The following is a 27,749-nucleotide window of genomic DNA, read 5'->3' as shown; positions in this document are numbered from 1 at the left end:
CGGTGAGTGCTCCAGCCCCGGCCGCAGCCGCGCGCCCCTCCCCAGCTGGGCCTCTAGCTCCGCGCCGAGGCCCCTGCTCCCAAGGCCCTGCGCCCCGCGGATGTGCCGGCCGTGTCCTTCCCAGCCCGCCTGAGCCCACCCCTGGACTTCTGGAGCCGGGACAGTGGAGGAGGTGGGCTTGGCGTGGCACCTGCGCCGGGGATGCTGCACTGAGCAGCCGCTCCCAGACCCTCCCCGCCGCCGTTCCTCCCCGACGGCTCCGGGACCCGCCCCAGGAATGGCCCGGGCTTGGGAGTGGGAAGAGCGGCTGGAGCGGTGGCACCTGTCCCGCACTAGCTCGGGCGCCCGCGGGGCGCGCACAGCGGCGGTGACCTCGACGCCCGTCCCTCTTCCCCGCAGGTTAGGACCGCGCCCGGGAAGATGTACCAGAGCTTGGCGCTGGCCGCCAGCCCCAGCCAGGCCGCCTACGCCGACTCGAGCGCCTTTCTGCACGCTCCGGGCGCCGGCTCCCCGATGTTCGTGCCGCCGCGCGTCCCTTCCGTGCTGCCCTACCTGCAGGGGTGCGAGCCGGGCCCGCAGCCCCCGGCGCTCGCCGCGCACCCCGGCTGGGCGCAGGCAGCCGCCGCGGACTCCTCGGCCTTCGGCTCCGGCAGCCCGCACCCGCCGGCCGCGCAGCCGCCCGGAGCCGCCGCCTTCTCCTTCTCGCACAGCCCCCCGGGGCCCGGCGGCGGCGGCGCGGGGAGCCGGGACGGCAGCACCTACCAGGGCGCGCTGCTGGCGCGAGAACAGTACCCGGTGCCGCTCGGGCGGCCTGCGAGCGCCTCGTACCCCGCCGCCTACTCGGCCTACGTGGGCCCGGACGTGGCCCCGTCCTGGACTGCCGGACCCTTCGAAGGCAGCGTCCTGCACGGCCTACAGGGCCGCCCGGCCGGCCTCCCGGGCCGAAGAGCCGCCTTCGGTGAGTGCGGGTCGGGGTGGCTGCGCTGTTGCGGGTGGAGTGCTGGCGAGTCCGGAGAGCAAACCCGCGCCCTGCGAAATGCGCCCGCCCCGCCCGCTGTCAGACCCGCAGCACTGGCCCAGAACGCTGGGGACACGGCACAACCCCACCCACCCCCGGGACGAAAAACAGTATCCGGAATTCTTTTCTGTTAACATATTAATAAGGAAAGTGCATCTATTTCTGCCTTTCACTCACCTGAACCCAAAGCGGCATTCTGAATTGTGCCTAAGTCTTAAAATTTTTTTTGAAAAGTTTTGGAAATGATTTTTATAAAGTTGGAAATGCTGGTTTAAGTAAGTCGCTGCATTCATCTCTGTTCTAAAATGTTTACATATTCTAATTTGAGACTTGCTTTCAATTGCTCCCGGGGTATAAATTTGGATAATCGGGTTCCGGCCTGTAAAGCGGACAGTTGCTCCACCCGGTTTCTGAGTCCTCCCTGAGCTGGCGCTTTCTGGCCCAAGGCCTTGCCCCTGAGTTTGCTGCCTGCAGGGCCCCTCTGGGCCACCCCTCCCCCTCGGTGGAGGCTGAGACACCCGGCTCAGAGGCCGCCTTTGGCCCCTGCTGGCTCCTCAGCGCAGGAAGCGGGCCCAGCTGCAGCCACGGGGACCCCAGGCTCCAGGCCCTGGGCAGGTCCGAGAGGCGCCCACCCCCGGCTGGGCGATGATTGACCCTTGCCCCGCCCCCACCCAGCCTCCCAGCACCAGCTGCGGTGCCTGGCTCAGCCTGGAGGGGACCAGGCGGGACCTCCACCCCTCCCCCGCCCCCGTGTGTGACTCCCAAGTGAGCAAGGAAAGTGGTTTCAAACACAACAAAGCGGACAGTCAGGCCATCGCGGTCCTAGCAGGATATCTGGAGACCTGGTCCAGAGCCACAACCCACCACCCCTCGGATCCGAGGTGCAGAGGAGGCGGGCAGCGCGTTTAGCCCAGGCGCCCTGCTGGCTAAGAGCCCGTCATCCGCCTCCCTCTGCCAGTGTAGACGCTGCTGCCTCCCCAGCAGGTCAAAATATGGAGGCTAGTGCTGGACCCTGGTCAGAAAGGCAAGCCCCAGGTATCCACCCGAAGGCTCCATTTACTAGCACTCCCCCTTATAAAGGCAACCCTAACGAAGTTTACTGTATGTAAGTTAAAAAAGTAAGTTTTTAAATGAAACAAATGTAATATGCAAGTGTGGGGAAGTCGGACAGAAGCCCTGAGGCTCCCGGAGAGGGTCTGAGCTCGGGCCCACGAGCTGCCTGTCCCCGCAGTGTCCGACTTCTTGGAGGAGTTCCCTGGCGAGGGCCGAGAGTGCGTCAACTGCGGGGCCCTGTCCACGCCGCTGTGGCGCCGGGACGGCACAGGCCACTACTTGTGCAATGCCTGCGGCCTCTACCACAAGATGAACGGCGTCAACCGGCCACTCGTGCGGCCCCAGAAACGCCTGGTGAGTGCAGGCCCAGGGCACAGAGCCCGAGGGGACACTGGAGCCCCAGGGTGGGGGGGCCCACCGCAGCCAGGCCCCATTCCTCTCTGAGTGGGGCAGCCGCACAGGGGCACGCAGGGGCCAGGGGCTCTCGGTGACGCGCTGTGGGGCCACCCACTCGGGAGTTCCCCACCAGGAGTGCGCTCTGGGGAGCCCCAGGCTCAGGCTTAGAACCCACAGAGCTGCTGCTCTGTGCTCAGCAGGGTACAGCCTCAGGCAGGGGACTGGCGGGTCCTCCCAGGGAAGGGCCAGCTTCAGGGAGCTGGGCCCAGGATCGCCCACCCGGAGCTCAGCTCTTAAGCCTCAAGGTGACCCTGCCCGCAGATGGGGCTCGAGGGGAAGGTGGCGGCCGTGGGGGCCAGTGAAATCCTAAATGGGAGGGTCTTTGGGTTTGCCACCCCCTTGGGGACCACTTTCTACCCACACTTCAGGGACCAGAAGGAACAGTGTATGCCTATTTCCCACCTCATTGGGCAAAACTGTTTTCACTTTTGGTTCTTCCTGGCCTGTGGCTGAGTAGAGTGGGGGACTCAGGGGCCCAGACTTTTGCCCTGGGCAGGGCATAGTCCCCAGAAGCGGCCCAGAGGTTTAGAGTTACTTCGTTCTATGCCATTTCCCAGGCAAACCTTTACAGTGAAGTAATTTCACAAACGAGAGTTGGGGCGTTGCGTTGCTTGCAAGCTGTCTAAAGTTAATGAGGCCGCAGTGGCTCCCCAGGTCTGAGGTCTGGGCAGGGGCACGTTCCTGGGAGTAGCCAGCCCTCCTCTGGTGGGACATGTGCCACCCTGGGGGAGGGCTGTCCTCCTGCTGTCCTGCAAGGCTGCTGTTCTGGGCCGAGTGGCCGCAGAGCTCTCATCTACAGCCTTTGCTGGAAACCTGCGCCCTGGGCGGATGGGCAAGGGACCCAACCCCATGGTTGAGCTCCTGGATGGGGCAGGGGGGAGGCAGGATTGGCAGTTCGAGGGTGGCTGCTGTTCCTCTTCTCCGAGCGGGCCTAGGGTCCCAACCTCCCTGCACCCCTCCCCAGCCTCTCGGAGGGGGAGCCTGTTGCCCTCAGCCACGTCCTCCACGATCTGCCCTGCAGTCATGCCCCGTGCCCAGGTGCACCGCCCGGCTGGTATCCAGGTGGCTGTCACCGCGGGGGAAGACGAGGTGACGAGGGCATAGGGAGCTGGCCCAGGTCCTGAGGGACTGCACCCCAGGCCTTCTGACCTCAGCCCCCCCGGCCCGTGCAGCAGGCGCCCCCTCCCTGCCTCTCCTCCCACCTCGCAGGGTCCAACTCCAGCAGAAAACTCCTGACTGGGGGCCACCATCTAAGCATTGAGGAAACAGACCCCAGACTTGGCCCAGAACCCGGGGCGCCGTGTGCTCACCTCTCGCCGCAGCCCATGCCCTGCCCTGGGCTTTGCAGCCCAGGTGATGCCTGTGTCCAGCTGGGCCCCAGGCGCCTGCACTGTGACACCTCAGGGACAGTCCTCCAGCTCCATGAGCCTTGGTCTTCTCACCTGAGAAGTGGGGAGATGAATTCAGAACTGTCCCGTGCCGTATTCAAAAGTTAAATCAGTCAGCCAGAGCCGAGTGTGTGGACAGGCCTTGGCTGGCTCTGGAACGGGCTACGGCAGGGGCACGTGGCCTGAGGAGGCCTTCATTGCCCAGCCTTGCGGACACAGGCACAGCTTTGGGGACACCTCCTGGGGGGGAACCCTGTTTACCTGCCCATTTCCCCACAGCCACAGGCCCTGGAGAGTAGGGATGGCGTGGTCACCCCTGTGTCTAAGACCCCCAGACCTGAGCTGCCCAGAACGTGTTTGCCAGGCAGGGCAGGGTCAGGAGGTGACACAGGGCCCCTCTGCCGCCACCTCTCCCTGAGAAGGACCCTAAGGTTTCCCCAACTTGTCCTGGGGCTCCCACCCCAGGACTCGGGAGCTGGGTCCCCCCACTTGCCAGGAGGTCAGTCCTGGGTCGGTGTGGAACTCCTGAGACTCGCGGCGCCGAGACAGGGTGGGCCCTGTGGCTCCCAGCCGTGGGGGCTGGGCCAGCTGCCCCAGACATGCCCCCACAGCTTCCCAGCTGGGCCTCACCTGCACCGTGAGTGTGGACAGAACGCAGTCCCAGGGCAGCCTCCCCAGGAGGAGGTTGTCCTCACACTCCTCTAAGTGATTGCAAACGTTCTAGAAGGGTGACCTGGGGAACATCGGGCAGTGACAAAAAGGTGGCCACCCTGCAGCCCTCCCAACAGAAGCCTGTAGCTCTCTGGGCCTTTGCTGGGGACCCTGTGTGCAGCCACGCCTCCGACCTGGGGGCTGCGGGGACCGCAAGGAGGAGCTGCCGTGGTCCCCACCCCCACTGCCTCCTCGCCCCACGAACTCCCTCCTGGGCTCTGGCGTCCATGTGTGTGGACACGGCCAGGGCCATCGGAGCCCCAAGCGGCCCACCCCCCTGAACACTGGAGCCCGGCAGCCAAGGTCAGGGCAGACGCGGGCCCCTGGCCCAAGGCCGGCTCTGGGCGGCGGCCAGTGTCGTGTGGGGCCGAGCGTCCTTTGCCGCTGAGCAAACCTGGCCCTTGGCTGGCCTGGGGCTTCCAACACCCACCGGATTCCAAGCTTTCCTTCCCCCGTAGCCCCTCACTGGCTCATGTCCCCAACCAGTCTGCCCTTGGCCAGCAAGGGACACAGGCAGGTCATCAAGTGCCCACCACATCCACCCCTGTGGAGGGGACCTGTGGGAACTGGGGGTGTTCTGGGCACTACTGCCACCAGCTCAGACTCCTCAGGCGCAGTGGCCTCTGGGTATGCGGCCACCAATCCTGTGCAGCGGGCAGCGGACCGGAGGAGGCCACTCCACAGCACAGGCTACTCATCACCGGCCACTTTCACTTCTCAAGTGTCCCCTGTGTGTGCCACCTCGCCCCTCCAAGCCAGGGTCGAGCCTCTCCTGTCCCCTGTTCCTTAAATCCGCCAGGCTCTGCCCTGCCCGCCAGCCTGATTTATTTGGGTGTCTTGGACGCACGCAGGGCCTGGTGCTCAGCACAGCTCTGCGGCACGAGCAGGCTTTGAAGTTTAACTTCTTTTGAAAAGAACAGACAAAAAAGAGAGAGAGAGAGAGAGAGATGCAGCCGGGAGAGAGGCCTGGAGGTTGGGGCCTGAGAGTGGCCAGGCCTGGCTGCTTCTCCAGACAGTAGGGGAGGACAGTGGGGCTCCAGTGCCCGCCAGCCTGGGGTGGCACCGGGCACCAGCACAGGGCTGGGGCTGGGGGAGGCGATGCTGCCCACCCCAGGTCCCCACTTTCCTCTGGTCCCTCAGCACCCCTGAGCCTCGGTTTCCCATCTGGGAAAGGTACATGGAGAAGCACCTTGAAAATGTGTTTGAGGTCCTTTCTGGTTTTCCCATTTTCTTAATTTTGTGGAAGTAAAACGCGCTCACCGTAAAAATCCAGATGAGGCTTCCAGACATGTCTCTTGCACTCCCAGGGCTATGGGGCGATGGGCACACGTGCTTTCTGGGGTGGTTTCTGCATAGGCATGTTCTGTGCGCATTCTTCTTGCCTTTGTTTCTTGCCACAATCCCAGGCTCCCTGTGTCGGGCACGTAGCCCTGCCTCTCCTGCCGGCACCTGCGGGGGGCATTGGGGGCGTGTGTGCACGTGTGTGTGGGTGCCCGAGGGCCCCACCGGCTGGGGAAGGAGATGGGCCTTGAGCCACGGCTCCCCTTGGTCTGCGGGACTGCAGGGGGGGGGGGTCACCAAATAAAATACAGGACACCGGTTAAATGCAAATTTCAAAACACAAATAACATTTTAGTACCTATGTCCCAGATATTTCATGGGACACGCGTGTGCCAAGTATTTGTTGCTTCTCTGAGGTTCTCACTTAGCCGGGTTCCTTTGGGGGGCAGGGCTGCAGGAGCCCCTGCCCCACGCCGGACAGTGGGCTCGAGGCGGGCAGTGGCAGGCCTGCAGCTCCTTCCTGGAGGAGGAAACGGGTGGGGGCAGACACGGATCCTTCCTCGCCGGACCTGTCAGTGCGGCCCTGAGCCTTCCGGGGAGAGAGACCTTCGGCCGAGGATGGGCATGCTGTCCCCCTGGGTCTCCCCAGCCATGCGGGGAGCTGTGGCCCCGAGGCCTCTCTTGAGCCCCCGGCCCAGCCCCTTCCTTTCCTGTCCGCCCGTTTGTCTCGGAGCCGGGCAGAGTCCTGCCTGGAGACAGGGGCCCAAGCCCGGAGGAAACTGGCGGAATTCCTGCCTCATTCTCCCTCAGGCCCGCCTGTGCCCTTGACCACAGCCCGGGGGGAAGGGGCGCGCAGGAGAGGGCGTGCAGAAAGGGTGCTCACAGATGGGGAAACTGAGGCTGGCCAGGCCTGCTCACCCTGGTCCAGTCAGGTCCTTTTTGCCAGCTGGTTTGGCCCCTCCCTTCTGACTGCCCTGTCCCTGGCCTGGGCCAGAGAATGAGGGTGGGACGTGGCTTTGAGTGTGGGGTCCTCGTCCTCTGGGCTTCTCCCTGTGCCCTGAGGCACCCTGGTGGGTCTGGACCCAGGCTGCAGCCATTGCGGGCCATCGCCCTGGTCCTGGCGAGAGAAGCTGGGGGCTGGCCCGCTCGGGGGCTGTGTGGGGGCCAAGGGCAGGGGCTGGGCGAGGAGACAGAGCGGCACCTTCCACGAGGAGGTCTGGGCTGTGGGATTCGGGGGTGGGTTTGGGGCCCTGGCCGGAGCTCCCAGGCTGCAGGCCACAAGACTCCATCCAAACGCTGAAATGTGGGTCCTCGCGGGGAGAGGCAGGCCAGGCTCCGGCAGGGACCCCATGCAGCCGGCATGGAGCCTCCCAGGCCTTTTTAGGCCCAGATTCCCAAGCCCCAAACCAGACCCACTGACTCGGGGCCCTGGAGATCCCCAAGGGCAGGGAAGCTTGGGACCCCTGGTTGGATTTGGACCTGCAGGATTGGGGTCCAGTCTCTGGGAGCCATGGGAAGAAGGTAGGCAATGTCGGGGCTTCTGGAAGGTTCCAGATGAATCCAGTTTTGCATGACACCAGGCGCAGTGCAGCGCAATGGGGAGACGTGGGCAGGCGGGACCTGGTGCCATCAGCTGCCACCAGCAGGCACAGGGAGCCACAGCGAGCTGAGTCCCCGGGGTTGGGGGCAGGTGCCCAGAGGGACTCACGTGGGCCTGACCTCACGGCGCTGCCCCACTATAGACAGACGGGTGGAGGCCACGGTTGGTGCTAAAGGACAGACGGGAGGACCGTCTGCGTTTGCTGTGCCCCGCTCCTCACGGGCTCTTCACCCCACAGCTGGCCTGTGGTGGGTCTGTTACCACCCCCATTTTACTGATGGGGAAACTGAGGCCCAAAATTGAAGGGACTTTTCCTAGGGCTCAAGGGCCAGTGAGTTGAAGCTCCAGGGGCATCGTGTCCTGCCAGGCTGGTCCAGGGCAAACCCCATGGCTTTTGTGCCCCCAAATACCTTCTCACCTGTCCCCACGTGGCCCCTGACCTGGCTGCCAGTCTGTCCGGAGTCTAGCTTCCATCCCTCCTGCTCCAGTGGGCGTTTGCTGCTTAGAGCTGCAGCCAGAGCCCTCCAGGGCCTGCATCCTGCTGCACCCCCGGTCGGGCTCACACAGTCCCCACCCCCACAGTCCTCGACCCGCCGCGCTGGCCTCTGCTGCACCAACTGCCACACGACCAACACCACGCTCTGGCGGCGGAACTCGGACGGGGAGCCCGTGTGCAACGCCTGCGGCCTCTACATGAAGCTGCACGGGGTGAGTGTGGCCCCGGGAAGCTGGGGAGGAACCAGGCAGGGTGGCTCTTGGGCCTGGGGTGAGCGTGTCCCACGTGTGTCCCCACTGGCCGTGGCAGCCCCAGCAGCCCGAGCTCTTCCTGTTACGCCCACTGCGCAGGGCGGCTCACGGAGACGCACAGTGTAGCTGCTGCTCACCCCCAGCCGTCCTGCCCTCTGTGCACCCCCAGGGCCTCCGGACCGACAGCTCTGGGAGGTGGATGGGAGCCCAGCCTGGGGGGAGAGCCTGGCCTGCGGGCGGCCGCGGCAGGGCTGCAGAGACACGGTCCACCCCTGCAGGGGCCGGCTCTGGGGGCTGGGCTGAGGGGCGTGCGGGCACCCGGGGGGCAGAGACAGGGACCAGCACCCTCCCACCCCGCAGGTGCCGCGGCCTCTGGCCATGAAAAAGGAAAGTATCCAGACGCGGAAGCGGAAGCCAAAGAACGTGGCCAAGACCAAGGGCCCCCCAGGTACTCGGCCAGGCCGGCCCTCCTGCGTCCCCACCTAGAGAAACGCATATTTGGTTCAAGCATCGTCCTACGGGGGTGCTCTGCCCTGTGGTGCCTTTGGGTGGGGCAGGTGCCCGTGACGGGTGCTGCGGGCAGAGGGGCGGGGGTGGGGAGCCACACCAGCCCCCCCACACTCACTGTGTGACCATGAGGAGTCTCTGTGCCTCTCTGGGCGGGACAGGAGAAGTGTGGCCAGGTCTGGTGCCTTCTGTAAACGCCCCACCTTCCTTCCCAGGGTCCACAGCGAACTCCACAGCCTCCCCATCCACGGCCACCAGCGCTGAGAGCTCAGCAGCCACTTTGAAACCCGAGCCCGGCCTGGCATCCCCGATGTGCCCCGGGCCCAGCAACACCTCCCAGGTGAGGGAGGGGGTGGGATGGCTGCCCCGAGCTGGGTTCTGGGCCCTTGTCAGGGAGCCCTGTGGAGCCCCGACTCCTCGGCCAACCAGGCCCCTGGGCCTCTCCCCAGGTGAGCTGGGCACGCAGCCGGCCCTCGGCCATCAGGGTGGCCCTTCCCAGGAGCAGGCTCTGTGCCCGTGCCAGGCCAGGCCCTGCGTGCCTGATCAAGTGCCACCTCGCGAGGGTCCCCACCCCACTCCAGCGTGCGGAGGGCCTGAGGGCCAGTGGCCCTGCCAGGGGCTCCTGCGTGCTCACGCGTCTCCTGTCCTCCCTGCAGGCCTCCAGCCAGACGGATGCCGCACTCGCCCCCGGCCACCTGGAGTTCAAGTTTGAGCCTGAGGACTTCGCCTTTCCCTCCGCAGCCCTGGGCCCTCAGGCTGGCCTTGGTGGGGCCCTGCGGCAGGAGGCCTGGTGTGCCCTGGCCTTGGCCTAGGTGCCCAGGCACACCGGCGTCGGGCAGCCTGCCTGGAACAGAGCGCCCGCTGGAGTCACCTCCGTGCCTGCTTTGCTCGCGCACAGCAAGAGGCCGCCGGGCCCACCCACCGGAAGAGACTGGCGTCTCCTGGCGGCAGTCGGGCTCCAGAGCAAGCAGGCGGCTGGTGGGGGACCGCTCGAGCCCCCACCCCTGGACAGCAAGGGGCTCCCCAGGCACAGCACCAGCCTCTGAACCACACCGGCCACTGTGCAGCAGAGGCCAGCCAGGGCGCCACCGCCAGCTCAAATTCTGCCATGGCGCCCGCCGTCAACATGTTTACAGGCTGCAGCCGCTGGGGGAGAAAACCCAGCCTCCTGCTGGAAAACCAGGATTCCACGTGAGACGCCTGAGCCCAGGCGGGGAACAGGAATGAGGGGGACAGTAGACACAGGACCTGAGGCCTCAGCCTCTGTCCTTCATTTCCCACCGTTGATGGATGGATGGAGCCGTGGTACAAGACTGCCAAGGACTGGTGTGCAGGTTGTGCACTGTACGGATGCCACCCCAAGGGGAAGCTGTTGACATTGTAGCCATCATGGACTGTGTATTTATTTGGACGGTTTTCCAGAGGGGGCAGTAAAGACCTTTTTCTGACCGAATCTGTGTATCGTGACCATTTCTGGCAGGCAGAGTAAGGGCCCCGTCCTGACCCACATAGAGGCACTGCTGGGGCTGGAGGTGACGTGGCCGTATGTCCCGGCTTATCTGGGACCATCCCGTTTATTCTGTTGTCCCAGCAGAATTGCCAGTAACACTCCCGTTGCCTCGCCAGCCCGCCCACTCCAGCAGGATGGGATCCTAGCTGATGGCGCTGGCACCTCTGCCCTGGGAGCTGATGTCAGCGGGGCGCTGGGGGTGGAGGCAGCACACCCTGCAGAGGGGCTGCGTCCTCACGTCGATCCGTTGCTGCTTTTCACCAACGAGACCTGATTTTTCCAGGGAAGCCAGAAACCTGGGTTTTGGGGGATTTTTTTTTTATGTGAAGTCTTCCAATTTAAAGGTTTTTAAAATACTTTGATTTAAAGAAACCTTTAAAATTTGATTCATAAATCTTTTAAATAGTGTGAGTCAACCAGAGCAGTGCGGCCACCCCATTAAACCTTTGCATTTAAAAACGATCGTCTCTGCGTCGTCCTGAAGTTGTGCCTCCCGAGGTGCTTCCGGCCCGTGAAGGGCGATGGAGTCTTATTATTTTAAAGACGAATGAAGCTGTAAGAAGAGGTGGAAGTAAAGCCTGAGCCTCACTTTCCCTCCCCTGTGCACCGCCGGTGGGGTCCCCCGGCCTTGTCCCCGCCTGCTGGTCACAGCGATTCTGAGGTCGTAGGGCCACCCTCTGTTTTCAGAGACCCACGGCGGCCGGCTGGGTCGTGCTGGGCCTCCTCTTCCCTGATGAGGAAAACCGTGGCTCAGAGAGGTGACTTGTGGTGCCGGGGCCTGGGTGGGCCACTCGAGGGCACAGAGGGCCCAGCACAGTGTCCCCACACCCCAGCGCTGCTCCTGTCTGAGCCTCAGTTTCCCCATCTGTGGTGGGGAAGGGGTGCCACATGTCTGTGGCCAGGTCACATGTGTGTCGTGGGCCCAGGATGGAGGCCCCAGGGTATGGAGGCAGCGCCAAGCACCAACCAACCCAGAGAGGCTTCCTGGAGGTGTCTACGGCGGGGCGCAGGACAGGCGGAGTCCCCTCCCCTGAGCAGAGGGGGTCGGATGCTGAAAGGGTTGGGGATTTTGGCCCCCAGACTCCCCATCTGTGAAGAGGGGTCCCCAAGGTGAAAGGGGATTGGGCCACAGGCAAGGGGAAGTGACCCTCCCCCGTATTCATTTCATGTTTAAGGACGTGCCCAGGATGAGGGAGGGTGACAGCTCCGCCGCTGGGCATGGTCAGTGCTGCTAAATTTAAGCCTTTCTCCTCCTGGGGCCGGAAGCTGTCAGGACCCAGGGCCTTAATATAGCCGCCGGGCACCCCCTCCCTGCCGCTCTTCCTCCCGCCAGCCGCCCCACACTCTGCGGGCCGGTCATGAACAGCCAGGCCCCTTATCAGAGGCGCAGGACGGAAGGGAGGGCACTTCGTCGGCACTGCCTAGACCTGCGTGCGAGCTTCCGGCCCCAGGTGTCCCTGCCTGCAAATCCCTGAGGACCCTGGAACCGCCCCCTCCCGTCTGCAGAAAGTGCCCAGGGGCCCTGCTGTGCTCAGTCCTGGGCACCCTGGAGAAGGGAAGAGACCCCGGCGAAGCCCAAAACTGGAGCCCACGAGGCACAGATGAGAGACAGCCCGGAGCCCCCGTCAGCTGGGGCTTCCCGACCAGGACACTTTACAGAGCCAACCTTCCCCCTCCCACCTAAAGCCCTTAATTTATGGCTTTACTCAAGAGGCAGGGCTGCGTGGCGACAGCATCCCAGGCAGGGACCCTGCAGCGCTTGCCCCTGGACGCAGCGCCGAGGCCCGCTGGTCTCGCCCTGAGCTTCTGCAGCTGACGCGGCCGGTCCACACCGCGTGCACCTCTGCCCGCGTGGGTGCTCTGGGCAGAGCGGCGCCCTGTGTGAGCTTGACCCCCACACGGCAGCCACGTCCGGGGGACGCAGCCGCATCCACGCTGTGCTGGGGCCTGAGCGTCAGGTGGGGTCAGGGCACAGGGTCAGTTTCTCCTTTGCTGTTGAAAAAGACGGGAAGGGAAAATCACTACCAGGGGAAGCCACGAAAGGTGCCAGCTTCTTATTTGACCAAATAAGGACATCTCTTAGAAAAGGCCAGCTGCCACTGTCACTGTCATCAGGTCATTCAGTCGCCAGCAACCCTGGAGGCACCATGTCCAGGGAGGGGCGTCTCAGGAGTGGCGCTGACGTCCCCTCGCTGCTGTCCCTTTGCTACAACCCCAGGGACAGTTTCTGGGGCTCAGGGCTACCCTCCTCCAGGTGTGCGACAGGCTTCTCGGTAGAGCAAGCGGGGAACGGCCAAATCCTGGGCCTGTGCCGGGGCGTGGGGGGGTCCCCAGGGAGGACAGGAGCAGCTGAGGGTCCCAGAGGGGAGAAGGTGGGGAAGGGGAGGCAGCGGCAGGGCCGGGGCTGCACAGCCCCCCCAGGCTCTCCTCGAGAGGGGGGCGGGAGCCACAGCAACAGGCCCCTGAAAGAGAAGGACAAGACCCCCTGGGTCCCGGCCCCACGGGGGCAGTGCAGGGACCCGAGCACCCAGGGCCAAGCCTCCACGTCTTCCTCTGGGCCTCGCCTGGCAAGGCATGAGCATGGCTGCTGAGCGCGCGCCTTGCTCCTCCCGGAGAGAAGGCGGCTTTTCTCCTCTGCGCACCAGACCCCACTCCGCAGATGAGACCCTGAGGCCAGAGAGAGCCGACGCCCCCATGAGGCTGGACGTGGCGGGCAGACCCCGGGGTGCCCTCGCCCATCCCCCCACATGCAGCTTGGTGGGGGCCAAACTGCGGCCAAGAGGAGGGAGCTGACTGAGCCACAGTCTCACCCAGGTGGGGGCGGCCGTGGTGGGCAGCCCCTCCCCCACAGTGCCCTGCACGGCCGCCAAGATGTTGACACGGACGGCTCCAGCCGCCTTATTTATTATCTGATAAAGCGCTCTCGGCACCGCGGGTGGACGGCGTCTGGCCGCGCTGGGGCCGGCAGGCCTGGGGGAGGAGGAAGGCGGGTGGGGGACGGGAGCCAAGCCACAGCCACACCTCGGCCCAGCCAGGCCTCTGCGCTGGACTTGGGGACAGGCGCCCTGAGGAATCCCAACTTCCCCTCCCCGGGCCACCAGCCTAACTTGTCTGCTGCCCACCAAGCCGCCAGGCCAAGGCTGGGTGTCCCTGGGGCCTGCCCGCGTGGGTGTCGCACGCTCCCCGAGAACTGCCCCCCCAGGTGTGTCTCTCCTCTCGGTGCACCCCTCACCCGGCGATGTCTGCAGCCCGTCCCTCATGGTGCCCATGGGGCTGGCCCAGGGCCCCCGTGGACAAGTCGGCGTGGCGGTACCTGCACACCTGTGGACACCTGGGAGCCCGCAGTGCATGTGCACCAGCACATGCGGGCACAGCCGTGAGCGGTGCAGAGCGCTCCTTCCACCCTGGGCGAGCCCCCGGGCCACCCCCACCCCAGGATCGCTGCTCTGTGGTCTCCAGTGACAGAGCCATCCCCAGTCCCCGGGCTGCCCCTGCAGGATGGGAACAGCGCAGGTGCCAAACAGGTAAATGACCCGAGTGCGTGTGTGTGTGAGGGACCCTTCAAGGTCAGTGTGTCCGAGAGGACGTGGGTACAAAAACGTTCCTGAGTCTCTCGCCAAGAAGACAGTCAAGACTGTAACCCCCGTGCTCAGCGTGGGCAGCCCCCGACTATGCAAATATTCAGTGCGTCATTGTGTTTAACATGTAGGGCAACGGATGTTCAGAGAAAATCGCCTGACAATTACAGCTTATTCTAAAAATTCTTTCTCCACTTTCTTCCCGTGAGTCAGTTTTGATAACCAGGAAGGAAGGGATGGTGGCAGCCTTCACAGGGCTGCAGGGACTGCCTGGGACAGGGAGTGGGGAGGGGCTCTGGGACAGGTGACAGCAGCCACCCTGGCCACCAGGCCAGAACCTGAACAGGTCCCTGCCCGAGGGGCTCCAGAAGTGGGCAATGGTCACTGTCCCTTCTGCTTGCTTTTGGGAGGCCTGTGGGGAGGCAGTGACCTCTCCCCCTGGGGACAATGGTGCTGACACCCAGGCCCTCTGCAGACGCCAGCCCACCCGCCACCGGCCTCAGCCTTGCTGCGCCCTCGGCCTGAGCTCTGCCCCTCCCGCCCTGGCCGGTCATGTCACACCTCTGCAGCCTCAGCGTAAAGGCCACCTCCTCAGAGGGACCGCCACGCCCCACCAGCAGTGGCCCTGCCTGCACCAGCCCTTTCTGGAACTGCAGGTCTGACCCCCCGGCCTGTGGGACAGCCCCAAGCCCGGCTGGACCCCAGAGCCTGAGGGGAAGGAGAGCAGAGGGAGGAGGCAGGGAGGACAGGGGACGGGACTGGGAGGGTGGTGGCCGGGGCCCCGACGTCTGAGCTGGGCTGAGCAGCCCCTCGCAGGACCAGCCACCTGCAGCCCCTCGTCCAGCTGGGGTGGAAGGGACTTCAGCTCCCTCCGTCCCCTGACCCCCCACAGCCTGGCCCAGGCCCCCCGCAGCTACCACAGGACAGAGCGGAGGACAGCCCAGTCCTGGGGTCTGTGAGGGGGTCCCTGGGTCTGTGAGGGGGTCCCCTGGGGTCTGTGTGAGGGGGTCCCTGGGGTCTGTGAGGGGGTCCCTGGGTCTGTGAGGGGGTCCCCTGGGGCCTGTGTGAGGGGGTCCCTGGGGTCTGAGGGGGTCCCTGGGTCTGTGAGGGGGTCCCTGGGGCTTGTGTGAGGGGGTCCCTGGGGTCTGTGAGGGGATCCCCTGGGGTCTGTGAGGGGGTCCCCTGGGGTCTGTGAGGGGGTCCCTGGGTCTGTGTGAGAGGATCCCCTGGGGTCTGTGAGGGGGAGTTCCTGGGGCCTGTGTGAGGGGGTCCCTGGGTCTGTGAGGGGGTCCCTGGGGTCTGTGAGGGGGTCCCTGGATCTGTGAGGGGGTCCCCTGGGGTCTGTGAGGGGGTCCCTGGGGTCTGTGAGGGGGAGTCCCTGGGGCTTGTGTGAGGGGGTCCCTGGGTCTGTGAGGGGGGTCCCTGGGGTCTGTGAGGGGGTCCCTGGGGTCTGAGGTCCCTGGGGTCTGTGAGGGGGTCCCTGGGGTCTGTGAGGGGGTCCCTGGGGTCTGAGGAGGTCCCTGGGGTCTGTGAGGGGGTCCCTGGGGTCTGAGGAGGTCCCTGGGGTCTGTGAGGGGGTCCCCTGGGGTCTGTGAGGGGGTCCCTGGGTCTGTGAGGGGGGTCCCTGGGGTCTGTGAGGGGGTCCCTGGGGTCTGAGGTCCCTGGGGTCTGTGAGGGGGTCCCCTGGGGTCTGTGAGGGGGTCCCTGGGTCTGTGTGAGAGGATCCCCTGGGGCCTGTGTGAGGGGGTCCCTGGGTCTGTGAGGGGGTCCCTGGGGTCTGTGAGGGGGTCCCTGGGTCTGTGAGGGGGGTCCCCTGGGGTCTGTGAGGGGGTCCCCTGGGGTCTGTGAGGGGGTCCCTGGGGTCTGTGAGGGGGTGTCCCTGGGGCCTGTGTGAGGGGGTCCCTGGGGCCTGTGAGGGGGTCCCTGGGTCTGTGAGGGGGGTCCCTGGGGTCTGTGAGGGGGTCCCTGGGGTCTGTGAGGGGGTCCCTGGGGTCTGAGGAGGTCCCTGGGGTCTGTGAGGGGGTCCCTGGGGTCTGTGAGGGGGTCCCCTGGGGCCTGTGTGAGGGGGTCCCTGGGGTCTGTGAGGGGGTCCCTGGGGTCTGTGAGGGGTCCCTGGGGCCTGTGTGAGGGGGTCCCCTGGGGTCTGTGTGAAGGGGTGATTGCTGGAATCTGTGAGGAAGGTCCCTGGGGCCTGTGTGAGGGGGTCCCCTGGGGTCTGTGTGAAGGGGTGGTTGCCAAGATCTGTGAGGAAGGTCCCCGGGGTCTGTGAGGGTGTCCCCAGGTTCTATGAGGGGTTCCCAGGGTCTGTGAGGGAATCCCTGGGGGCCTTGTGATGGGTCCCCCAAGCACCATCTGAGTGGAGGGCTGGCGAGGGATTCACGGAGGCGTGTTCCGGGACATGGCAGGAGCAGGTGGCCATGGGCAGCGTCTGGCCCAGGGGTCAGCAGGCCACGGTCCCCGCTCCTGCCTGATCCAGCGGGAGCCAGACGCGGCAGCTCACGGTCGTCCTGCCGCGGGCAGGGAGGCCGGCTCCGCGCCCCACACAGGCGTGTTCCTCTGTGCACCGTGACGTGGCTGCAGGAGCCCGCGGCGTCCTCTGTGCAGGGTTTGTCTGCCCTCGGGCGGGCACTGCCCAGGTGGGGGAGGCTGGGAAGAGAACGTGGGGCCCCGGGGGCGCCTCCTCTCCGGACCACCCGCCTTTCCCTCGGAGGCCAAACCCTCGCTCCCTGCCAGAACGGGGGCCGTGCCATCGGCGCTCCCAGCCGGGCCTCTCCCTGGGTCGGGGACGGCGGGGTGGACGGAGCCCGCCCAGTGGTGACGCCGTCCCACGCCTGGACAACTGCGCGCAGGGACCGGGACCGCAAGGGGCCATCCGGGCCTGAGCGAGCCCAGCCGGGGAAGGGCCGCCCAGACAGGCCACCAGAGCAGCCTTTCAGAGGTGGCCACGCCAGGCTGGCCCAGCAGCCCGTCCTGCCGCCCAGCCACGGGCCCGGGCCTCGCCCCAGGAGGCCTGCGAACGCCAGGCTGCGTCCGCTAGAGTCTGTTCCCAGAAACTGGGAAACGGCAGGGCCAGGTCAGGGGGTCCTAATGGCCCAGCCCTTAACTTCCCCTCTGACCTGGAAGCTCGTGGTTTCCCAGTCGTGTTGCTTACGTGTGAAATGCGCCACCTTGTTCAATACCAACATTTTAGAGGTTACAGCATTTTCAAAGCCTTGTTCTGGCATTTCTTCACTTTTAATATACAGAGGAACTCAGCACATGGTCATGGGCAAGGCCCCTTGGACTTGACCTCTGAGAGATGGCCAGGAATGGGGACGGGTCAAGTTGAGCCTTTAGTATGTCATGTGCACAGGGAGGGAGGGTGAGACTGTCCCTCTGCAGGAATGAGGAACATGGCCCAAGGGGGAACCAGAGAGACAGGGACAGATGGAGAGAGAGGGACGGCAAGACCGCAGGTGGGCGCTGGTGGCCGATGGAGTCAGGGGAGGGCCCCCCAGGGAGATGGACACAGAGAAACAAAGTAGAGACAGAGACAGAGACAGCCCCAGCCCCCTCCTTCCCTCTGGGCTGTCCCGGGGACTGGTCTTCCCTCCCACCTGTCACTCCTGCTGGACAAGGCCCCAGGCAGGCCGTGGGGTGACATTGACAAGCAGAGAGGGCAGAGGAGGACTTGTGCCCACTGGGCACACGGCCACCACTCAGTTAATGGTGCCCAGGTAGAACCTAAGGAAGCCACCAGGGCCAGGGAACAGTCCCGGGGATGTGGAAGGCAGACGAGGAATTTTTCTAAAGACTTTGAACAAAACACAGAAAACCTTCTCACCGGGTGGGTCGGCCAGGACTGCGGACCCAGGCGAGGACTCTCCATGCAGTGTCTCTTTCCGGTAAGTCCACAGGGCGGGTGCTGGAGGCAGATGAGCCTGGGGACAGCCAGCCAGCAGCTGTCCCACCTCCCCACTGGGCACTTCCCCCCAGCAGAGCTCTGAGGTCACCCGAGGGCACTGACCAGCGTGGGCAGTGTCCTGCAGCCCCTGGGATGGGACACCAGATGACCATCGAAGAAACGTGGTGCCCTGGGTGCTGATGATTTGGGGGTGGCATCCACTTTGGGGGTGCAGAGTGGTCATCAGCCTCATGGAGGTGCCCACTGGCCCATCACTCTGCCCTTGGGGAGGGAGGGGACAGAAAAGGGCTGGGGGGCTGGTGGCAGCAGAGACGTGGTCCCAGTCACCAGGAACAGTGTCATTTCCTCAGCCGAGCTGGGAAAGCCCGTCCCTGACCCCGAAATTCGTGGCTCTGAGCCCTCCCCTCGCCACCCTCCCGGGCTCCAGGGGATGAGGGGACAATTGCCTTTGCTGAGTCCCCAGCCTGGAGCCCACAGTGCCCAGAGCAGGGGTGGGGGGGGGACGCTAATGATTTTCTCTGAAGATTTTAAACTAATCTCAGAAAACCCTCAATACCTCGGCCCCTAAATCACTGTGCTCTGGGAGCGTGTGCCGTCCGCTCCTCGTCTGGCGCTCCCAGGGCCTCCCCCGAAGCTTCGCGGGATTCTCTGGTGAAAGATTTAAGACCCTCCAGCCCAGCCCGTTAACCTCCCCAACTAAAATATGAGGTCCATCCGCTTCCTGCCTGCGCCACACTTAAAAGCAGACACTTCCCCGGGTCCAGCTCCGAGCAGCTCGCGGCGCTGCGGCCCGGCCTCTGCAGAGAGCCTGGCGAAGTTTCCAGCCACTTGCAGATAAATCACCCTTGTTTATTTTATGAATGAGAGGGGGAATTAAACACTCAAATAAAGTTGTACGTCTGCGTGCTACAAGCCCAAGAGGCACTTAGACCACCCCACCCCTCCGCGGGATCCCCGGGGCGGCCGTGAGGGAGTCTCCGGCACAGCCGACGACACCCCCAAACCCACAACTCAGGGTGGGGGCCGCGGGCAGGCCAGGCCCCTGGGCCCCTGGCGGAGCGTGCTTGCGGGAAACGGCCCAGCCGGGGCTCGAGGCCCCGCAGCCTTTGGACAGCAGGGCCGAGGGACGCTCGCAGCCCCTCGTGCTCGCTGTCCTCGTGTGCAGAGAGGCGCCGCGTGTGCTTGCTGTGAGGGCCACGTGTCTGCTCCCCCAGACAGCCTCGCTGCCTGTGCTCTTGACCCCCTGGCACGTCCCCTGGACACTTCCGTAAGGACCACACGGCATTTCTGTCCCCAGAGGAAGCACAGGCCAAACCCACCACCTCTCTTCTGTTTGCTCACCTGAGCAGGCTGCGTGCGTGGCCTCTGTCAGCCAGTGCGGACAAGGCCAGAGAAGAAGGAGGCCCCACGGGGAGGTGCAGGCCCTCGGGGCCCAGGACGGGGCTGCTCGCAGACCCTCAGGACACCCCAGCGGGCTCCATTGCCCCCTGGGCTCCCCCCACCCCACCGTGGGCCCCTCCTGGCCTTAGCCCTGCTCAGCCCCTCCCGGCCTCCCCGGGCCCTGCCCACGTGCTGCTTCCCCAGCAAGACGGGCTCCTAAAGCCGGCCCCCACTCCCATTGCCCTGCGCACGGGTGGGAGCGCCCCTGCAGGGGTGCCAGGGATGCTGCAGTCCCACAGGAGGGCTCGGCACCCAGGCCCTCCCTCTGGGCCCACACAGCTCACTCCTCAGTAGAGACTCGCTTACAAGAACCATGTCAGCAACACAACAGGCTCTAGAAATACCCCGGGCAGGCAGGACTTCCCAGTAACATCTGTAAGCTCTGTCCGGCGGAAGTTATAAATACTAAATAATGTTCATTCAGAGCCATTTGTCATTTGGGGACAGGCACGTCCTTTGTGGGGACAAGGGATGTTTTTCCAGATTCATAATTTATTGCTGTTTGCAGTTAAATCCAGCTACAGGCAACAAAAGAAAAATAAAAAAAGCAGAGTCGCTCCTGGAGCCAGTGCAAGCTGGTGGCCTGGGAAGGCCAGGCCGCGCCAGGACCACCCCTGTCCCGGCCACCAGGCCCGTGGGAGGCCTCTGCCTTCATCCCCAACCTGCCCCTGACTCAGGCAGCAGGACCACCGTGTGCCCCTGCGACCTCAGTCATCCTCGATGTCCCCAAACAGCCGAGGCCAGTCACGGATCTGCTCCTAGGAGGACCCAGTTCCTGCCCTTGGCCCAGCCCCCGGCCACCCCGGCCCAGCCATCCTTGTCTGGGTGACCATGGCAGCATCCTTGTCTCCCGATTCCCCTCCGACATTGGCCCGTGTCCCTCCCCACAAATGGCCTGCAGCTCTCAAGGCTCTGCCCACCTGCTGCCACGCAGACCTGTCCCCCTGACCACCCCCAGGGGCCCAGCCGGGCCCCGCGCTCTCCTGCCAGGGGCCCTCCGCCTTCATCCCCACCTCAGCCTGGACCAGGGGGCTGTCCTGGGTCTGTGTAGCCCTCAGCACCCCTCCCAGAGCTGGGCTCCTGCTCACAACTCATTGGTCTTTTGTGTCACTGCTAGTGTGTGACTGTCACTGAGTCCAGACTTCAGGAGGATGGGTCCCACATGGCCCATGTTTGTCACCAAAGCCCAGGGCCTCACAGGGCCTGGCATACAGCAGGTGTCCAACGGAGCACCAATGCACCATCTGGGAGTCGGGACCACGCCCCCTCTCTGGAGTGGCAAGTCCCAGCCATGGGCAGCCGGGGATGGCCAGGAACCGCCAGGCCCTGAGGCTGGGCTGGCCTCAGGGCAGGTGGGTGACCGATTGTCCCGGCTTATCTCAGAGAAAGGTGAAAGGTCACAGCTCCTCTGAGAGCAATGAAAGCAATAAAGGAATCCCCACCCCACCCCCTGCCCTGCTGGGGAGTCTTAACCCTGCCACACCCAGACCTGCCCCACACTGGCTGCCTGGGCCTTCCTGTTCCCCACCACGTCCTGCCCCGCCTGCCTCCCCCAGCACCGGCCACTGCTCCGAGGAGGGCCTTGGCCTTGGAGAATGGTCCCCCCAGCCCTGGCTCCCGTTCCTCCCCAGGGTCCATCATGAACCAGAGCGGAGAGCCCGGCTCCAGGACGCAGTGGGCAGCCTGAGCAGACGATCCGGGTGCGGAATCTCATCCTGCTCTGCAGTGACAGTTCTGTGACCTCAGGCAGATCCCCGAACCTCAGTTCCCCTCTTCAAAAAGTGGAAGGAGGTCAGCCCCCCAGGGCAGCAGCAGGGCTACCGTCAGACAGAGCCCCCACCCCTGGGCACAGCAAGGGCCGAGGAGAAGCTACAGCCCAGGGCCCGTGCAGGGCAGTGGTCGCTCATGGGGGGGTCCCTGCCATCCCAGCTAACAGCTCATGCCCACCCAGCCTGAGGATCAACCCCGAGAGTGGCCCCTGGCCTTGCCCTGGAGACCCAGGCCCGCTGGCAGGCCGAGCCTCAGAGGGGATGGTTAAGAGCTGCGGTGGTCAGGAAGGGGTGGCCAGGGCCCAGGGCCCCAGGCAGGGCAGCCGGGGGTTAATGGCCTTGGGGACATCTGCCACATAGGGAGCAAAGTTTCCGGAAAAAAGAGAAACAGCCATAAACCAAGTGCAGTTCTGCTGGGGGGTGGGGTTCGGGCTGCAGTCAGCCCCCAGGGACAGGAGTCAGCACTGGGCTGCTGGGCTTGGGGGGGATCACTGAGCCTGGACACCTGGTCTCTGCTCTGGTGGAGGCGGCCCCTCCCCCGCCCCTCTTGCCAGGTTCTTTCCTAATTCTCCCAGCAGAGGTCTGCATATGTGCCCAGCAGGTGGTGGTCCCGGAATCCACCGGGAGCCTGAGGGGCCCCCAGAGCGCCGGTGCCTCTCCAAGGACGGACTCGGAAGCTCTTTGCAGGGTCAGCTCAGGGCCGCCCGGCCCCGGGGCCTGAGGCTCTGCTAGTTTCCCGGGGTTTCTGGACTATTAGGAACAGAAAAGTGTGATTTGGGGTTAGCATCAAGCACGGCGCAAACTCATCCTCGGTCCGACATTTGCCTGGCCCTGCGTGGGCCGGGCCTGTGCAGGGGACACGCAGACAACAAGGACACAGCCCCTCCCAGTGCATCCCTCCCACAGAAATCTCCACCTCAGCCTCTGCTCCTCGTCGGTTGCCTGGAGCTATAACAGAGGCTATGGCACTTACAACCCAGCCCTGGGACACTCACACGCCTCTCCACTCCCGCTGGAGCTGTGCGCCCAGGCAAGAGGACTTTGCCCTGCTAATGTCATCAAAGCCCACAGCCCAGACAACCACATGGGCCCGGATCCTTTTAAACAAAGGGCACGAACCTCACAACCTTCGCTCTCCTGAGCTGCAGGTGCCCTGGTGAGACGACCGATGGCATCCTTGGGCACCCAGAGCCCGGCCCGGGGGCCGAGTGGGAAGAGGTTGAGAGATGCGAGAGTAGCCCTGGTGGTTTCTGCCATCAGAAACAAAGGCCCTTGTCACTTGTCCACCTGCAAAAATGGAACATGAGCCACGCGTGACTTCACATGTGCCAGTGGCCACGTTAAGAAAAGGAAAAAGGAACAGATTGTCTTGGTAATCTATATTAACCCAGAGCATCCAAAATGTTATCATTTCACACGTTATCAGCATAAAAAAATGACAAGTGAGGTCTTCAAGTCCCCCTGTTTGGATGGGGTCTTCACGGTCCCGTGTGTGTCCCCCACGGGCCCCACAGCCCAGCGGGCAGCAGCGAGTGTGACTCAGGGCCACTGAGCTGGAGGGGACCCAGCTCCACGGGGCTCCTACTCCTCATCCTCACGCCCAGACCGAGGACAGAGTGGGCCACAGGCTGGACGATTGTGAGTACTTGCTGAAGAAATGAGGCCACGTGGACACGCGTGCTGTGGCGTGAGCTAGGTTGCAGCGGGGCGTGGCTGCACGGTCAGGTGGGGGCAGAGCGCTGGCGCAGAGGGACGAGCTGCCCCTGTGCCCCCCAGGCAGGGGGGAGGGGTGGAGGGGAGGGGAGAGCCTGGGGCCCGAGCCCCCCGTCCCTTCTGTGAAACTCGAAGGCAGGAGGTAGGACAGGGGCCTTGCTCCCCATCCCAAACCCTGGCCAGCCAGACCCCCAAGATGAAGGGCTGAGTCAGCGTTTGGAGAAGCTGGGCCCCCCCCAGAGACCCCAGGCCCACAGGCAGCCCCCCGATTCAGAGACAGATAGGGTGGGGTTTCCACGCAGCCTTCCGGCGCTCCCCGGAACATTCTGCGGCCACGGCCGCTGCCAGGCAGAGGTGTATGCTGATGCCCTGGCAAGGAGGGGCTGTGGGCCGGCAGCCGGCGGGAGGACTCACATTTTCCGAGGAGAATGCTGACGAGAGGGGGGCCCGACCCTCCCCTGGGCCTGCTGTTCTCAGCGGTGGCCGGCAGTGAGCGCAGGGGCAGGGGAGAAGGAGGCTCAAGGTGCACCCGGCTCCCCACCCCCCGTGAAGCCTGGCGCTCCGGAGGGCAGGCCGCAAGGGCTTCTGGGCCTGCTCTGGCCACTCTGACCCCACCCCCGCCCCGCCGAGCTGAGCAAGGGCGTGGGGGGAGGGGGGAGTGTGGAGGTGGTAGCTGAACACGCACGGGAATAAGTGAGCCAGGTGCAGGTGCTCAGCACTCTCGGGGGGGCTCGTCTCCAACTGAGCAACTACCCCGGGGCCGGCACCGCACATCAGTAGACCCACACGCTGGGGCTGGCGTCCGCGGCCTCCAGCTGGGGTGAGACCTGGACGTATGAGCACACGCCTACGGCCACCACGGCCTCGGGAAGGGCGGGTGCAGGCGGCCAGGAGGGAGGACCCCCGACGCCCGCCCACGCTGGTTAACGTCGCAGCTCTGCACAGCCTGGCTGTGTGGCCTGGAGCAAGTCGCCTAACTTCTCTGTGCCTCCATTTGCGTAGAATGGTGCTGGGGTGTGCTGGGGCCCTGCGTGCAAGAGATGAAGGGGGAGGAGCTGGTCCCTCAGCCCTGCGTGTTACTGCAGAGAGCGGAAGTCCCCAGGCTGCCAGCCCGGGGCTGGTGCAGAGCCTGGGCGGGGAGCTCCGCGTGGGGGAGTCTCCTGGAGGCTCCACTTTCTGCCAGAACCGGGGAGGCTGGGGCTGACTTTCGCCATCATCATTCTGTTCAGAACGAAAATGTGCTCGTGTGTTACTCGGGTAACTAAAAGTCCATTTATGAAAACAGAGCAGCAACCCTGACACCGGCCGCAGCCCAGACCCCTCGCGTGCGCAGTGCACAGCGGGGTCACGCTCCTGCGAGAATCTAACGCTGCCCCTGATCTAACGGGGCGGAGCTCAGGCGGGGATGCAGGTGATGGGAAGCAGCTGTGGATACAGGTGAACCTTCCTTCGCCTGCTCGCTGCCCACCACCTGCCGTGCGGCCCGGTTCCTAACAGGCCATGGACCGGTACCGGTCTGCAGCCCCGGGGTTGGGACCGCAGATCTAGCCTCTCTGAGCTCAGGGTGCTCACCTGTGAAAGGCGATTGCCAAGAGTGCTGGCCTCGAGGGGCAGCTGCACCGGCTCAGAGAGACATCTCAGGACACAGACCTCGGGGATAGACTGGGGGGGCCGTGTTGGCCTCCTGAAGGCTGCGGCTTTTCCTCCAGTGAAGCGGGAGCCGTGGGGGTCTGGGGGGACGCGGGCCGGGTCTCCCTCCCACAGGCCCCTGGCTGCGGTGCTGGGACAGGCTGCAGGGAGACAGGGCTCAGACAGGCTCCCCGCACAGGAGGTGGCGGCAGCTCCCCTGGATGCAAGCGGGTCCCCCTTACCAACCCCGAGACATTCAGCAGGGCGCTCAGCACGCAGTCGCGTCTGTGACACAGTGTTGGGGACCTGCCAAACAGCGGCGAGTGTGGTGACGGGACACCCGGCTGCAGCCCCAACACACAAGTCTCTGCCCCTCAGGCGGGGTCCACAGGAGGAGGAGTCGGCAGCCAGGGGCTGCTGTCACCTTGGCTCCAAGAGAGGGTGATGGGGGGCGGGGCTGAGAAAGGGCCACGTCATGAGGCCTGCCCGCCCCGGCCAGGCCTAGCGCGTTTTCCAAGGAATCCTGGCAACACCCCACGCCCTCCCAGCTCTCCATGGCCCTTCCCACAGCCGCGTCCCCAAAGGGCCCTCCCAGTGCGGGGTGCCGCCCTAACCCCGTCCCTCTGCACCTCGGTCACCCTCAACCTGAGGGAACGAGTCCCCTGTTGATGTGCCTCCCTGCCCACGAGGGGTCTCGGGCACGGCCCAGCCCCCAGCCCAGGACACGTGTGAGGGTGGGAAGAGCCAGCGCAGCAGCCCAGGCCGGCGACAGGGACAGGGATGTGCGCTCAGTGCCCCGGGAGCACGCGTCTGCGGAAGGACAGCGGCTCGGCCCCCAGCTCTCTGGCGCCGGCTGCGGGTCTGAGGCGGGCGGCTGGCTGGGCGCCCGGCAGCTCGCTGGCGCTCCTGGACCAGCACAGCCCCCCCAATGCCCCTCACCCACGAGGGCCGGGAAGCGTCTCCCAGCCAGCCCCCCGAGCCCTCCGCAGCCACCAGAGGGGACTCTGCCACTCCGGACGCTGCCGTCCGGACCCCTGGGGCCTCTCTGCCAACGGTCTAGAGCCGCAGAGCCCACCGTCACGAGGGCGGGTGGGTCTCTGTCCCGTCCTCTTCTTCCTAAAGAAGAGCTCGTTTCGTGCCTTTGATCTTCCATAAAGTGCTGCGGCTTCTGCTCCATGTTGGCCATGACATTGACAATTGTTTATTAGTTCTAAAATAGCTGAAATTCATGTCAAACATTCCGCATGTTAGAAAAATGTTTATGAAGTGTTATCAGCGTTTATGTAACTGTGCGTGTTTGGAAAGCAACATAGTATGTAACGGACCACACAGGCCTAGGCCCGGGCAGCTCCCCGGCCAGGGAGGGTGTCCCAGCCCGGAGCAGGCGGCCAACCCCTGCCCCAGGGCCTTCCTCTCACCGCCCCGGCTGGAGCCCAGGTTAGAGGGAGGGGCGCCCCCCACCTCCCATCTAAACCGAAAGGCCATAAGGAGGGGTCCCCATCTTCCCTGCAGGGGGCGCATGGAAGCTTCAGAGGGGACCCTCCCCTGGGGTGTCCCCAAGCCCCAGTTTTGGGGTAAAAATGCTGCCTTCTTTGTCTCGTCTCCACAGGACTTGAAATGTCCGCTAATGACCCCTCTGATGGCTTTTATTTACAGGCGACCCCTGCTCCCCCCAGCTCCACTGGGGTGTTTCCAGCCGACTCACTGCTGCCAGGCCCACCCACCCGGTGCCAGGCACAGCCCTCAGGGCCGCAAGTCAGGCCGGTTCCTGCCCTCCCAGGTTTTACTTTTCCGCAGGACAGAAAGGTGTCAACTGCCACCTGCTGTCATTTGAAAGGCACTGCTCTGCACAAAGGCCAAGGATGCACAGGGACCATGGCGCACTGCTCATGGGTTCGAGGACCAGGCAGGAGAGAGGTGCAGAGCAGATGGCAGGTGCCAAGGCCCCAGGCAGAGGACAGCACCGATGGCCAGAGTGGCAGGAGGAAAAGGGCCTGGGGCAGGCTGGAGGGACGACGAGAGCTTCAGGGGCCAGCGGATGGGGACGAGATGTGACGGAGGCCTTTCCAGGCTGCCGGGGAACCGGGGCCAGCACAGACGGACTTGGCCTGAGAGTTGGGATCCCGGCACCGATGTCCGGGCTTTAGTCACGGCACGTTCTGACCCTGCCACTTACTGCTCTGAGACCTGGGACAGCTGGCTTCAGCTCTCTGAGCCTCTGTTTTCTCATCTTCACATTGGGGCTAATACCCACAACAATGGCTACAATGGAAGTGATGACAACAGCAAGTGCCGGAAAGGATGTGGCGCAGGCCCGTGGCACTGCGGCCTGCGGAGGGCAGACGGGCGATTCTCGCAAGCTGATCAGGCATTTGGCCCAGGATCCGGCCTCAGCCCAGGGCCCGGCCTCAGCCCAGGATCCGGCCTCAGCCCAGGGCCCGGCCGTCCCTCCTGGGCGTCTGCCCCCGCAGTGGAAGCCGACGCTCCCGCGGAGCCTGCGCACTGGCCCGGGATCGCCAGAAAGGGGAAGCAGCGCGGACGCCCGTCAGCGGGTGACTGGGTGGGAAACTGGGCTCCGTCCTCGCAGGGACACTGCCCGGCCATGACAGGAAGGAGCCCTGACCCCAGGAGTGATTGATCTCAGCCACCATGTTCCGACCAGAACTCGGGCCCAAAGGGCTGCGTTTGGACTGGTTCCGTTCTCATGAAATCTTAGAAGAGAATCACTCTCCAGGGGCAGAGCACAGAGCATGGAATGTGTCTGGGGACAGAGCGGGTGAAATGCCCCGGACAGAGGAGCCCATGTTGACGGGAACGTCCTATATTGCCATCTGGGGTCACGCAGCTACGCGCATTTGTCAAAACTCATGGAACTGAACGCTCAGCCTTACGTGTGCCGTTACAGGAACTGTCCAGCCAGGTCCCTATCGCCACGTAAACGCTCCATAAAGGTTATTATTGTTCAACAGCAGCTCCCATGACGGGGAGAAACTATGCCTTAAAACCTGAGCGAAATACCCAAAAGGATGGAAAACAGGTGTTTGAACAAATACTTGGGCCTGAAAATTCACAGCAGCCTGGTTCACGACAACCTGAACTTGGGGGAGTTTTGGTCCCTCCACACAGGCAACCTTAGCAGACAGTAAGAGATGCTGACACATGCTGACCGGGGACAGGCCTCGGGACGTCAGGCAGTAAACGAGGCCACACAAAGGCCACGTGTTGTATGACAGAAACGTCCAGACCGGTGGTCGCCAGGGCTGAGGGAGGGGAGGCAGGAGGGAGGGTCCGTGGGCACGGGGTCTCCCTGTGGGGTGAAGAGAACGTTTGGAGCCAGACAGAGGTGGTGGGTGCACAGCACGGTAAGTATGCCAATGCTGCTGGATTGGGACGCCCAGCTCAACAACAGTGAACTCACAACCTGAGCAAAGTCTTGGCGGATCCT

The 27,749-nt window shown here is 64.4% G+C and overlaps 1 protein-coding gene across 1 annotated transcript; it reads left to right on the top strand.

Annotated features, from left to right (window-relative positions):
• Positions 1-405: 405 nt before the first annotated feature.
• GATA5 (GATA binding protein 5) lies at positions 406-10,218 on the top strand. The gene is made up of 6 exons (XM_045529327.1): positions 406-958; positions 2,250-2,425; positions 8,090-8,215; positions 8,615-8,702; positions 8,977-9,101; positions 9,418-10,218. Exons 1-6 carry the CDS (start codon positions 421-423, stop codon positions 9,571-9,573), a joined length of 1,209 nt encoding a protein of 402 aa, XP_045385283.1. The 5' UTR covers positions 406-420; the 3' UTR covers positions 9,574-10,218.
• The last annotated feature ends 17,531 nt before the right edge of the window (positions 10,219-27,749 follow it).

This window comes from Lemur catta, chromosome 17 (assembly GCF_020740605.2).
Source record: "Lemur catta isolate mLemCat1 chromosome 17, mLemCat1.pri, whole genome shotgun sequence".
NCBI classification, from domain to species: domain Eukaryota; kingdom Metazoa; phylum Chordata; class Mammalia; order Primates; family Lemuridae; genus Lemur; species Lemur catta.
The sequence above is the reverse complement of the archived record's forward strand: the minus strand, read 5'-3'. Positions and strand labels throughout refer to the sequence as shown.